Source organism: Rhododendron vialii, chromosome 10a (assembly GCF_030253575.1).
Source record: "Rhododendron vialii isolate Sample 1 chromosome 10a, ASM3025357v1".
Lineage (NCBI taxonomy): Eukaryota > Viridiplantae > Streptophyta > Magnoliopsida > Ericales > Ericaceae > Rhododendron > Rhododendron vialii.
In genome coordinates this window covers 1,078,256-1,092,008 of record NC_080566.1, presented here as the reverse complement: position 1 = coordinate 1,092,008, position 13,753 = coordinate 1,078,256, and the positions used below count along the sequence as shown (strand labels likewise).

The 13,753-nt window shown below is 36.4% G+C and overlaps 1 protein-coding gene across 1 annotated transcript; it reads left to right on the top strand.

Annotated features, from left to right (window-relative positions):
* The first annotated feature begins 6,006 nt into the window (after nt 1-6,006).
* On the top strand, nt 6,007-9,940 carry LOC131304886 (plant UBX domain-containing protein 1). The gene is made up of 7 exons (XM_058332344.1): nt 6,007-6,327; nt 7,398-7,494; nt 7,590-7,658; nt 8,404-8,471; nt 8,627-8,756; nt 8,834-8,938; nt 9,594-9,940. The coding sequence occupies exons 1-7, from the start codon at nt 6,250-6,252 to the stop codon at nt 9,785-9,787; spliced, it is 741 nt and encodes a 246-aa protein (XP_058188327.1). The 5' UTR covers nt 6,007-6,249; the 3' UTR covers nt 9,788-9,940.
* The last annotated feature ends 3,813 nt before the right edge of the window (nt 9,941-13,753 follow it).

Below are 13,753 nucleotides of genomic sequence, written 5' to 3'. Positions count from 1 at the left end.
GCCACCGCCACCTCCGCCGCCGCAGCAGCACCTCAATAACAACTTTTTCCCCTCACCCCTTCTCCTTTCATCAGTAAGAAAATCAACTCTTTTGGTCCTAAAACTTGCAATTTTCTCCCCCCAGCCACTGCTCAATCTGTCCGAATTACCACAGCACACAGCCGAAGTTCCACACAAAGGCCTTGATCTTGCAATGTCCATATACGACTGCAAGGACACAAGAGAGGTAGAAGAGAAAATGGGGAGAAAAAGTTTGTAAACGTGAACAGGACAGCGGTGGCAGAAGGACGCGGCGAAACGTTGAGTTAGCAATAAAAACAGAGAAAATGAAGCGGAAAACAGAGAGATTTTTTGGGGGGACAACTATGCCAACTACCACCATCGGTGGTAGTCCGGATGGCAAAAGCTTTCTTCATTCTCAGGTAAGACTCGGGTTCGAGTCTTGTCAGTGGCAAGGGAATATGGGATTTGTTCCCTTGTCATCCTGTATCTAGGTGGTGCTATGGTGACAGTCTGTCCTTACGGAAAATAGTTATGGCTCGAACCGGATATTTCACAGCAGATAGAGAGCCCTTATGGTCACGCTTAAGGGGGTTACTAAACTGGTCGCCCCCTCCCACCTTTTTTCGTAATTAAAAAATAAAAAATACTATGCCAGAGGACCCGTTTATATGGGACTTTGCCTTGATTTTAAGTCTGGTATGTTAATGGCTGCTGAGATTCGATTCTCTAAGAATTAATTGAGTTGTACGTAAATTTATTCGTACATTCTGAATTTTAAAAATAGGAGTATATTCAACCGGATGATGACTCTTAATTGGGTGGATGCAGACGGGCTTGTATGGAGCCTATTTTCTGGGGAAGTTCGAATTTGTCACTAACGTGAGGGTTTTATTGTGTGTGTTGGAGAACACTGAAGACCATATTGCCCGAATTAGAGCTTGTCGTTTTGTGCGTGCGTGACTCGTTTGAACCACTCGTGTCCCGTCATGTGTTTCAGATCCTCTGTTCTTCATGATTTCAGTTCAAGGGAAAAAAAAAAAAAAACTGTCCATGATTTTTTGTATGTGCAAGAAACTTTAATCTGACCTTACCTAGACTTCCGCTAAAATATTTGAACTTTTTTTGTATGTGCAAGAAATTTTTGGGTTTAATTTTTTACTTTTGTCAATTCGTCTTGACAAGACGAATCAATAATCCACAAAAGTTAAGGCCAAAATTTACAAACGCAAAAAAAATTTAATTAATGACAAAACAAGAAAAAAAAACCCAAAATCTAAGAAAAGTCATTATTAGTAGGTAATTTTGTCATCTACCTAATAAAACACAAAGGTGGGCCTCCACACAAGACAGTTGATCCAATGGTTGAGATTCATTTGATCTAAGTGTTAAGTTATGCTTTCCAACTCTCTTAAGAAAACACTCACACCCTTACAAATATATTACAAAAATGCCATCAAATGGTAGGTAGTGCCGTAGGCACGGGCAAACACTAGTAAAGACAGTAACATAGTAGAAGGCAAAAAAATTCACTAAAGATCGATGTTATATGGGACAATGGAATTGCTATTTCAATATATTTACTCTAAAAATTCACCAAAAATCTAGAACGAGGCATGCTCTAAACGCCTTAGAGTTTGGTATAATGGTAGTCATCTGGTAACCATCAAATCTGAAAAGGTCTTTTGGTTTTAGGATTTCCCCACTCACGTGCTATTAATTTTTTATAGGTCCAATTCATATGATGCTTTGCCATTGCTTTAATTGGGCCCAAACTAGTGGCATTGAGATCGATCTCTCAAAATGCTCATTGCGATCCCATTTGTTGGTCTCTCATTTTATCCTAACCGGATCTTTAATTGATTATACTTTTTATTAGTAATATTCTATTTGATATTAAATAAGAATTTTGCTTGATACATCTCAATTAACTCTACTATAAAAAGTTTTCAAAATTACATAAATAAAATATTATATATTAAGAGGAGAACAATCAAATGAAAAAGTGGCACAACTTTTGCACAACTCCCAAAATGAATTAACAAATCAGGATGGAGGGAGTAGTTTTTTTCGCTAATTTTACCTGTTGTTTATTTTTTTGATCAAGGCCACATGGAACCAAAAAGAAGCATGAAGCTGGTCATTATTAACAAGCACTCTAGTAGGGGTGTTTGGGAGTCTACTTTTTAGCTTTTCATTTTCAGCTTTTTGGTTTTTTGAATTATGACCAGAATGTATTTTGAGTATGGTAGAATGTTTGGGAGATTTGTGCGGATGCATTTTGAAATTATAGTAATGTTTGGTAGATGATTGTTGAAAATAAATTATGGGTTGCATTTTTACCATATTGCCCTTTGTCTAACAGGTGTAAACATGCCACTTGCGTTTTTTTATTATTTTAATTTATTATTCAATAGTTTAGAATATGTTTATTATTGAAGTCTCTCTCTCTCTCCGGGTGTGTGTGCCGTCTGGTGTGTGTGAACAGATAAGGGAATAGGATAAGAGGAGGGAGGGGCAAAACTGGTGAAATGGAGAGAGGAACATGGGTATTTTGGTAATTGACTACAAAATGGGAAAAGTCAATAATCCGAAAACTCCCCTAGACCTGATTTTGATTTTTTGCTTCTAAACCCAAAAACTCAAAATCCATTCTCAAAATGAAATGCCAAACACCCTAAATGAAAAAATGAGAATCCGAAAATGCAAAAATTCAGTTGCCAAAAATTTATTGTATAACTATTATGAAAATGGCTTCTCAGGGACTGTCCATTCCTAAGTTTGATGTTTCAATAATGTTTTGCAAAAAAACATTCGGATACAAATTTGGACACAAATTCATTTTGTTTCACAAGAATATATCATATATGTTCGAGTCGTGCCATGGCTTTCGTGTATAAAGCACGTATAAATTTAAATGTGTCATATTTCTTGACTTGACACTAACATGTATAAGTTCAAAAACTTCTCTTTCATATTATATAAAGGGTTTTGTTAATATGTGCCCCTAAGGCACATGTTAAGGCACTAGTTAGGGCTTTATAAATGAAGCCAACTAACCCCACTAGTATAGAAAATAGTGACAGTAATTGTAATATTGGGCAAAGTGAAAAACTTGTTTAATGAGACAAAAATATCCTTTACTTTCTACTGCCCTCCCTTCAGTTTTTTTCCTTTAAATGTTTTTTTCCCTCTATAATTCATTAGACAACAATAGCCCGATCGAACACCTGTGGGTGGGAACAATTGGTTTTTTTTTCATTTTTCACTTCTTATCAAGATACAAGAGATACATTCAATTACTTTGCTCGATGAAAACTTATTTTTCGTAATTTTTTTATTAAAAATTATTTTTTGTCATTTTTGTTCAGATTTTCATCGTCATTTTTGAATTAAATCATTGTTCTCAACGTTTGGACATAAGTTGAAAATTTTCATATAGGACAACATTGTAAGCAAAAAATACAATTTTGTCTTTTTTAGTTAACCTTTTTTGTCATAATTTTTTACTTTTCAGACTCATCTCGAGACGGATGGTTAATCTAAAAAATAAAACGCGAATTCAATGAAAATTCAAAAAGAATAACGAAAATACCCAAAATAAGCGTGAACTCACCTTGATAAAAGGCACGTCGATAAAGTGGAGGATCATTGAAGGGACTCAAATACACCGAATAAAAAAAGGAGAACCATTCTTGAAGAAACTCAGTTCAAAAAAAATCTACCAAGAGGAGATTAGAGGAAGGAGTTATTAGAATTTGGTAGTGAAAGATACAGTGGCAAGTGTTAAAAAATTGCTATCTTTACTCACTCATCATACAATTAATGAATTAAGTACGATATTTATGTATTTGTCCAATAATAAAAATCAAACACAATAAAATAGCTTCTCGTTGCACTCTGCAATTGCCCGTGAGAGTTGAAAAGCTTAGTAGGAAAGTTGAAAGGGCAGTAGAAAGTAAAGGGTATTTTTGTCTCATCGAACAAGTTTTTCACTTTGCCCAATATTACAATTACTGTCACTATTTCCTATACTAGTGGGATTAGTTGGCTTCATTTATAGAACTCTAACAAGTGCCTTAACATGTGCCTTAGGGGCACATATTAACAAAACCCTTATATAAATATAGATTGGAGGTTCCTGAATCATGTTGTGTCAATAAATATGCAGTTATTATTGTCTTTCTCGAGTTATGTGAGTTCACATATCTCTGTCCGTTTTAATTTTCATGTTGTCGGTTTGTGTCCAAAAGTAGTACTTCTTACGTCCTTTTTTAAATGTTCTATTTCGTAACTCCAATTTATTAAAAAGACATCATCATTATACCTTTCACATCAATTTTTTCCTTCACTTTTCCTACTTACCCATCATCATTACATTTCTACTCACTTACTTTTCAAAAAGAAATCTATTTTTAGGGACAAAATAGACAATGCACCAACTTTACAAAATGGACACTTATTAAGGGACAGCCCAAAATAAAATACTGAATTCTAAAAAAGGGACGGAGGGAGTAATTAACTTTCATCCCTCTAAGAGCATTTCCATTATAATAAGCAAATTTAACAACAATGCTTAAAAAACACCCCACATTGTAATAAGCAAAATTACAAGTCTTTTAGCAAATAACCAAATTTCACCAATTTCATAACCAAACTTAGAGCATCCGCAGTGGGAATAATCAAAATCGATAATCAAAATGTGTCACGTCAGCATTTGATTATCCATTTAGTTTATAATCAAACTTAACAAACTTGACCTCCACATTGGTTATTTTTGTATCCCTATAAACCCCTCCCCCCACAATACGCAATGCACCTATGTCCAATTGCAAACGAGTTCCAATCACGCACCCTACCACACCAAATTATTCGTCTCGATGAGACGATTCTAATGCGAGGTGTTTTTTAATTTTTTAGTTTTGAATTTGGTTATTGGGTTTGGTGATTGAGTTTTGGTTACTAGTAAAAGTTATTAAGTTTAGTTATGAAATTGGTGGAATTTGGTTATTTGCTAAAAGATTTGTAATTTTGATTATTACAATGTGAGGTATTTTTTTAGCATTGTTGCTAAGTTTGCTTATCCATACAAATTTGTTTATTACAATGTGGATGCTCTTAGGCTCCGTTCCGGAACTAAAAAAAAAGTCCTTATTTTTTAAGAAGGCAATTTCAAGCTAAAAAATTATGAGTTTATTGAAATATAGAAATATGCAATATGGATCTTGTTTGAAAGATCTTAATGGAATCTTTTATACGATGCAAAAAAATTTGAAATATTATTTTTCATTTATATTGATATTACTTTTGAGTTTGAAAATGTGAAATAAATTGCTTATTTTTTAAAAAGGTTTCTAGAACGGGGCCTTAACAACTTTTACCAATAACCAAAAACTCAAAAACACCCCACATTGGAATCGTCTCACTGAGACGAATAATTTGGTATGGTCGGGTGTGTGATTGGAACTCATTTGCGATTGGACATATGTGCATTATGTATTGTGTGGGGGGGGGGTTTGGTTATGGATGCAAAAATAACCAATGTGAAGGTAGAGATTGTTAAGTTTAATTATGAACTAAATGAATAATCAAATGGTGACGTGGCATTTTGATTATTTCCATTATTTAAATGCTCTAAGTTCGAATTGTGTCGGGTTAACCAGTTGGGTTCGAAATTCCGACCTTTTTAACAAACCTTTCCCATAGAAAAAAGTAACCATTTAGCTTTGTTCGTTTGTCATTTTAGTTTTGTTTTTCAATCATTACCCTACTTATTTCTCCAATCATTACCCTATTTTTTCAATTATTACTTTCACATCTCTCTCTGTCTCTCTCCAATCATTACCCCTATCTTCAATCATTACTCTATTTCTCTCTCCACCCACTATCAAAACAAAACAAAACTAAACTAAACTCTCAACTAAACACAACCAAATTATATTTGCAGCTCTAGAGCGTTCTAAAAGTTGTTCCAAATAGTTATAAGGAATTGGAGTAAATTACATTAGGAAATACTACTTGCACAGGCCGCACGGATTAGGAAACAAGAAAGTAACTAGTAATTGGATGATGGAGTACATAGCGCGTAGAACTCCAAATTCCAAAAAATAAAAAATACTCACAAACCAGAAGCTTTAAAAAGCAAACCCAGCAGTATTGCCGTGGAAGTTAAGAAGACGATACGAATTCAATCACAGAGAGAGAGAGAGAGAGAGCGATTGGAATCTTGGGATTGCTTTGAATTCACCCATGACAGTCGATTCTTCAGCAATTCTGAAGAGGAGGCGGCTTACCTCGATTGACCCCATGGAATCAGAACTAGCTAAGGTTTTCTTGATTTCTTTTCATCTCGATTTCTCCTGTATTGAATATGGGGGTTCTTCTTTCTTTCTTTTTTGGGTCATTGGAGGGTCGAATTGGGTTTGGTTTTTCTCCTTACAAGTTGCCTTTGAGTAATTTGCCTGTGCTGTTATTGCTTGTTAGTTGGATTAATGGACGTGGCCTTTTTATTGATGAACCAATTTGGTTTCTTTTTGCTTCTTGTTGGGATAACCTTTCATAAAACTGTTGGTTTGGTTGAAGATAATGAACAAGAATCCGAGTTGTATAGCTAATATGAACACGAATGTTTGGAGGTTGGCCGAAAGCTTTACATTGATGAGAGAAATTGTTACACTGCACAAGATTGGAGTTAAGATCCCAGCAGTCCCCCGGTGCTGAATTCCAAGATTTTCCACGACATTATGCACATGAATTACCGCAGGAGCGGATCATTTTGGAGTCTAAATAGTTTCTTCATTTTAGGCATATAAAATTGGGTATTGGATTAGATTGATTATTGTAGGATTCCGCGTTTCAAGGTGAGAGGTTGTGGTTGTAGCCTTATCTTGGTAGCTGCAATGATGGGTTAACCACATGGGGAAGAACTGTATGTATGGCCCCTTTGGTATTGTAGGCTGAAGCAATGGCTTTTAGGGGGTAAGCAATGTACCGGACCTTGAATGTTGTGGGAAAGAACTATATAACGCAATTGTACCATCTTTATGATATTTGTTTGTTATTACCATGGGCTATTGCTGTTTGTTTGTTGTCATGATGGGATGAACACTAGATAGTGACTGTAAAAACGATCTTTACGATGTTGCTTATTGCACTTGGTCGTTGGTGACACTGCTCGCTAGTGAACTTGTTGGTTGTGTTGTTCTTGTGTGTTTGAATTGTGGCTGGATCTTTTCAAAAAAAAAAAATTTGTGGCTGGTTCAAACTTGTAGTCTTTGACTGGGGCTGCCTCTAATATGCATCTTTGTAATGTGTCAACTTTTCCTAGGCTTGTTTCATATGGTTACTGGTTTATGCTGGTGCTTTGGTACTATGTAACTTTTCTTTGGTGATTTCAGGCAAAGCTTGAAGCTGCGAAACAAATATTCGGACGAGAAATCCGCGTGTTTGAAACTTCAATTGCTTCTCCAACGCCCAATGATGCGTCCAGTAGCGGTATGACCAGTTAATATAAATGCCATTGTCCTCTTCACAATTTAAATATTTCTTGGAGTGCCATAGTAAAATGAATGACTGGATTTGGTTGGCAGAGGATCCAGATGACTTCTATGATTTCACTCCGGAGGATTACTATCGAATTTTGGGCACCAGGAAGGAAGGTAATATGTATGACTAGAATATACGGAGTATACATTTGAACAAATGATTGAGAAAAGTTTTCCTTTCCGCTGAAGTGGCATTTGGGTGTTTATTGTGTATTTTGCAAATGAAACACGTTGCTATCTCTACTGAAGCATCTCACTCAAACTAGTTGACAATGGGAGGAGGGGCTTGTATGTCTCGTTTGATAACTTGGAGGTGCTATTACAATGGTGTGGACAGCCCTAATTCTTCCTAACGTGTGACCCCCAATTGACCGAAGGACTAGAGTTTTTAAAAGTCTAAGATACAAAAAAAGTGCACCTATGGCAGGATTAACCGGAACCAAATTACTATGATATTCCACAATAAGCCTCCCGAAGCTAAGCTATGATATAATTTTAAACATCTCACTAAAAAACCAATTGGCATGGAGTAAGAGGTCCGCACGGCCCATTTACAAAATTTGGAGCTTCTATTAGACAGGGGCAGGGCAAACTTTAACAATCAATAGAAATGCCTTTCTAACGATAAACATGAGGTCATTAGGGCAACCTGTGCATAACCTTGCCAAGTGCATCTGGAAAAAATAATCAACATTCAGTTTTTATTCTTACTCATTGAGCGATTTTTTTTTTCCCTGGGGTAGAAATTACTAATGAGGATAATGCAATGACTAAAACCCTCTTGGGTTCTATGAATCCATGTATGAGAGCGTAACTGTTCGCTACTCTTCTTAATGGTATCAACTGCAATTATGAGCAGATAAATTCTTGAAGACCAGAAAATTCCGAGAAGCGGAAGTGGCTGCTCGCAGATCAAGAATAACTAAGGTATGTTTTTAGATCCTTCTGATTTGTTTTACTCTATTTTTTCATAACTAGTTTTACACTTTATCCACAATAAGTTATTGACCTCTGGAAAATATGATGAGAGTTTAATGTCAGTTGTCACATGGAGTTTCATCTGCTCATAGTGCACCATGCAGGCTGTGATTAGGGTTCGTTTCCCAGATAATTATACATTAGAGGCCACATTTCATCCATCAGAGGCCATCCAAAGCTTAGTTGATCTTCTTAAGAAAGTAGTTGCTGAACCAGAACTACCGTTTTATGTTTGTAAGTATTGTTAGTTTTCTCAGACCTTTTTCGTTATACTACTGTACATCCACGTCTCAAATACTGGAATTGTTCAGATACTACTCCTCCAAAGAAGCAAGTAAAAGACACGTCACAGGATTTTTACTCTGCCGGCTTTGTTCCTGGTGCCACTGTGTATTTCTCTTATGACTTACCGAGAGGTTAGTACATAGTTCTAACTTTTGTTTGTTTTTTACTTTATTGCCTTACAATGTTCTTCTGTTGTTGTTGTTGAATGTTCTTCTTTCAACCTTCACAATCCTTATGGCCTTGAAGTTGATCTGGATCAACTTGGGTTTTCGATATTTCTCCTTGACAAAATTGCTTCATAGTTGTTTGACTTTGATGCATTTTTGAAGTGGGTTAAGTATTGCAATGGCATGTATGACCAGCATTGTCGAGAGTAGACTGACCCCTAGCTTTCTAGCAATAGTGCATGTCACTGTTTCGGCTTTTAGCTGAAATTTTCAGAAAATCCATCCTGACATTTTGACTACATTCCTAAAAGATGCATCCTGTAGAGGTTTTTAAAATGACAGTGACAGAAAATGTAAAGATATATGAAGACCAACTTATTTTGCTTGAGGGACAAAGATCTTAGTTTTTACTTCAAGTAGTATTTACGGTGTTTCAGTAGTTGCTCTGTAATGCCTTCTGCAATAAAAAGATTGAATTACTTCACATGGTGAAGGCCTTGATTTTTTTCTTGCATTCATCTTTGATTCTCAGTATATCGAAAAAAGATGAATTAAATTTTGCATGGGGATCTATGATTAGTCCTTAATCTCGTTCTATGTTCTTTCCCCACCTTTCCAGGTAATGATACTGTATCAGGTCCATTCCTTCGAGAGGATGTCTTGTCTTTGAAAGGTTTGGAATTCAATGCTGAACAAGTGCAACCAGCCGAAGCTGCCCTGGATCCCGTAATGGCTAGTCCCTCCTCCCCTGCTCTCCCTGAGCAAAAGCCTACCAACAAAAAATCTGTTAAACCAAAGTGGCTGAAACTGTGACATATGATATAGAAGTGTAGTCCTTGTGGTGTTAATACTTAAAGTTCTCAATTCTTGATGTGTGATATGGTCACCAACCTTTCAGATAGTAATGTCAATAGTGGAGTATTATGTTGCACTGGTGCATATATTGATACATGTTCTTAGTCTCCATTCTAGATATCTGCTCCAGTTTCTGCAGTCCTTTTGGTGGCCATCATGAGTACATATTTGCAAGACAACTACCTAAGGCACAACCTGAAGAGGTCGTAAGGTCGAATTTCACGAGAGCCAAATATTCCAAACCTTGGGTCATTGGTGGTTTGCCTAGTTGTTAATTTCAGAGTCTCGGGATCAATTAAAGTATACGCAGACTGGTCCGGATACCCGGTTATTAACAAAAACTAAGCACATATTTGCCTCTAGGTTGGTCATTCTTGTTCGTATTCTTACTCAATGCAATGGTATAATCTCACCTGAGCACGAGACATGCTGAACAAGGCTTCCAGGTGAACCTTCCAGCTACGCTACATGGAGTTTTTTAACTTACCGATTCTGGTACTCAACGATGGACTGAGAGTGTGAATGCGTGTTTGACGTCTGTATCCAATTTAGGCACATTGATGATTGATCTTGGTTTTTTTTGAAGAAACATCTAAAACCTTTGAAATAGATGGAAAATATGAATCTCAAACTTTTTAGAACTTGTTGAGAATATCAACCATGTCAGAAGTTAAGTTAATCGGAGAAGTTTCACTCGAGTGCCACAATCTTTTTTTTTTGCTGACGAGGGAATCACCTCACAGGGGAGCCATTAATTAGACCCACCCATAGAGAGTAAACCGCCGGACGACCCAAAGCAAATCATCACCCCGACCCAGCACGTAAATCACGGTATCAGCCCTGAAGAGGAGTTGAACCCTACCCAATGCTAGGCAAGGGCCTTCCCCTGGGGCAAGCCCACGGGTGGTGCGTCGCAATCTTTTGTTTTCAAGGTAAATGTGTCTCGAAATTATATCAAACCATCTTCGATCCATGTGATTATTGGAGTGGTTTATGTTGTCTATGAGTTTAAAAAAGGTGGACGGCCCCGATTATCATATTGAATCTGGAAAAAAAGACTCAAAAGCTGGTTGAATTGGACCCTCCGTCCATTAGATAGACCGAAGAGAATCCAGATCCTTTTTTATGCTATTCTTATTTACGTGTCTATGGTTGATAGATTTCGATCTGCGCCTCATCTAAACTCTAATTAACCCTGAACCAAACGGTCAGTTTCAAACAACCACGTCACCTGTCCTCCACCTTTCTTTGCGGTGGAAAATTATCCCCCCAACTACTACTTAATAATTGAAGGTGGGCACTCTTGTTGGTTTTGCCGAGCAAAAGATAATAATTGAAGGTGGGCTCCTTTAAAAAATAGTAAAAAATACGAAAAAGCATTTGTAGGTGGGTTGTTTATTTAAATATTGAAACAAATTCTCTGCTTAAAATATAACAACCGAGAAGCTCGTGTAAAGTTATTGGCCACTTTAATATAATTGATGAAATATTACTATATTGAGTTAAAAATTAAAGCAACAAAAAAAAAAAAAAATTCTGCGCTGACCAACATACACACCTCATTGCATACGTAAGCCTCTAGTGGAAAGAAAGAAGAAGGGAATATACTTATAATATAACTACGTACTATGTAAAACAAACTCTATAATCATGCAGTTCGACTTATGTTTGGCTCGTTTGAAATCATCGTTTTAGCGAAGAAACAAAATTTTAACACTTCTTGAAGCCCTCTGAACTTTCAAATTTAGCTTGAAAGCAATATGAACTAAATATACAAATAGGACCCCAAAAAAAAACTTGAATATTGGTTAAATTAGAATTCTTTGAAGATCAACACCAAAAAGCAACTTGATTAAGGTCGTTGTAAATCGCCTCCCTTTAGCGCGCTTAGCAAGGGCGGAGGGAAAGAGGGACAAGTGAGGCCAGCTAGCCCCACTGCCTCCCTAAAAGTTTTGTTTCATCACCGATGATTTCTCAATTGCCATGATAGCTCCATAAATTTTTTTTCCCGGGTGATCATGATAGAGTAACTTAAATGCTACAAATTTTAATAAAAACTTAAAATAAGGAATTTAATAATTTAGTATATTGCTTTTGACACCAAATCTTCGATTTTATCGTATGTATGTTTTTCTTTTCGACATAACATTTAAACTTTAATTCTTCCATTGCTTTTTTGAACTGAAAATTCGTCGTTTCTTTCGACAAAACGGCTTTGAATTGGGTAGTAGACTATCATGCATTCGAATTTAAATGATTTTGGTGTCAAAACTTGTGCGAATAAAGCGTTCAAGTAATAAGCTAACCTCTAAAACATGAAGTATGAAATATTAAGTCACAAAAAATTATCTCGGGTGTTCATTTAAATACCCTTGCCTATGTCGGCATGGATGATTCATCAGAGGTACGAATCCCTCCTCTTCCTCCTCCTCCTCCTTTCATATCTCCTCCTCAAATCATACTAGGTCGGAGAGTAGGTGAGGAAAAAATCGCTTTCGTGTAAAACCGATAAGGAAAAATAATCCCTCGTATCCGTACTGGTCCCTTTATATATAAAAAATAATCCTGATTTTATTTCTTCAATTGACGAGCATTTTGTTTTGTTTTACTTAATAGTATTGCTTTCCACAGGTAAACGTGGCAGCCGGCAATTGGCCTTCCGGGATAAGCCACCCCCGCGCGCGCGCGTGCCCTGGGTCGTCGGTATTCTTTTGTACTCCAATTTGCCTGAGGGCCACGGGATTTTGTTATTTCCCAAAATTAGCCACGAGTTTAAATGTGTTTCCCATTTGGGTCTCACGTCACATGCCTTCCGGTACTGAGGCTCCCTTCAATTGCGCGGAAATGATGAAAAAAGACGGGAAAATTAATATTTTAGTAATTTTCTGTGTGTTCAGTTACTAAAAAAGTTGTAAGATCCATAACTTCAACTTTATTATAAAATATTTCTTATCAAAAGGAAAAATTCTTATTTTCTTCCGAGATTTCTTGTAAACAGAATGACACATGAAAATAAATTTCATTCTCCTTTATTTCACCTCACTTTGCTTTTTTTGGGAACCAATTTTTCATACAATATTCCCGACAACTAAACAGAGCCTAATTTATAAATCCGACTTGTTCGTGCTATGATCTTGATTTTCACCAACTAGTATAAATTCACGCCACTCAACATTATTATCGACCTTATTATGTAGGATACAATTCATTAGAAGTTCCTTGTAGAAATTACCCCACAGAGAAACTGCTTGCCCAAATTTGGAAAAAAGGACAAATTTGGGCTTTTCCGAAGCATAAAAAACTACTGCTGGGAAGGACCATGGAATTTAGTACTTCCTCCGTCCCATAATATTTGTCTGGTCCGTAAAACGGAGACTATAAAATAATATATTTTTTTTAAGAAAAAATTCAAATTTTTTTCATAAGTTAAAAGAACTCGTCAAGATCTAGTAAATTGTTGAATTTTTTTCCAACTTTTCTTACAAAAATTGTATTATTTTTACGTCTCCGTTTTGCGGACCGGATAAATATTATGGGAGGGAGGGAGTAAAATTTTAAACCCCGGGATGTGTTGTACACCTCCGTATCCCGACGTGGCGGCTAATGTTTGGTTGTGTACAAATCAAAATCAACGAGGAGAGAGATAGTGAGAGAGAGAGAGAGAGAGAGAGAGAGTGAACAGAAGAGTTGGTGGACAACTGAGAATCGTGTACTAAAATCGACTGTCTCCCAAAACCCCGTATCAAAAGGAGTCTCGTGATCGTTTTATATTCCTCAACTCTTCTCAATTTGATCGATTTCCTGATATCTCTGAGCTCACAGGTTTGATCTATTTCCTTATCTGATCCACCTCCAGTTCTCAATTGAATTGCAATTTTCTTGTTCGAAACTCATTTAAGTATCATTTTAATTTGCTTATTTGAT

Excerpts from the sequence above, each read along its gene's own strand:
- LOC131304886 (XM_058332344.1), top strand. The coding sequence starts at position 6,250 with ATGACAGTCGATTCTTCAGCAATTCTGAAGAGGAGGCGGCTTACCTCG. Across the intron at positions 7,495-7,589 it reads CAATGATGCGTCCAGTAGCG|AGGATCCAGATGACTTCTAT; the intron begins GTATGACCAGTT and ends TTTGGTTGGCAG. Across the intron at positions 8,757-8,833 it reads AGAACTACCGTTTTATGTTT|ATACTACTCCTCCAAAGAAG; the intron begins GTAAGTATTGTT and ends GGAATTGTTCAG.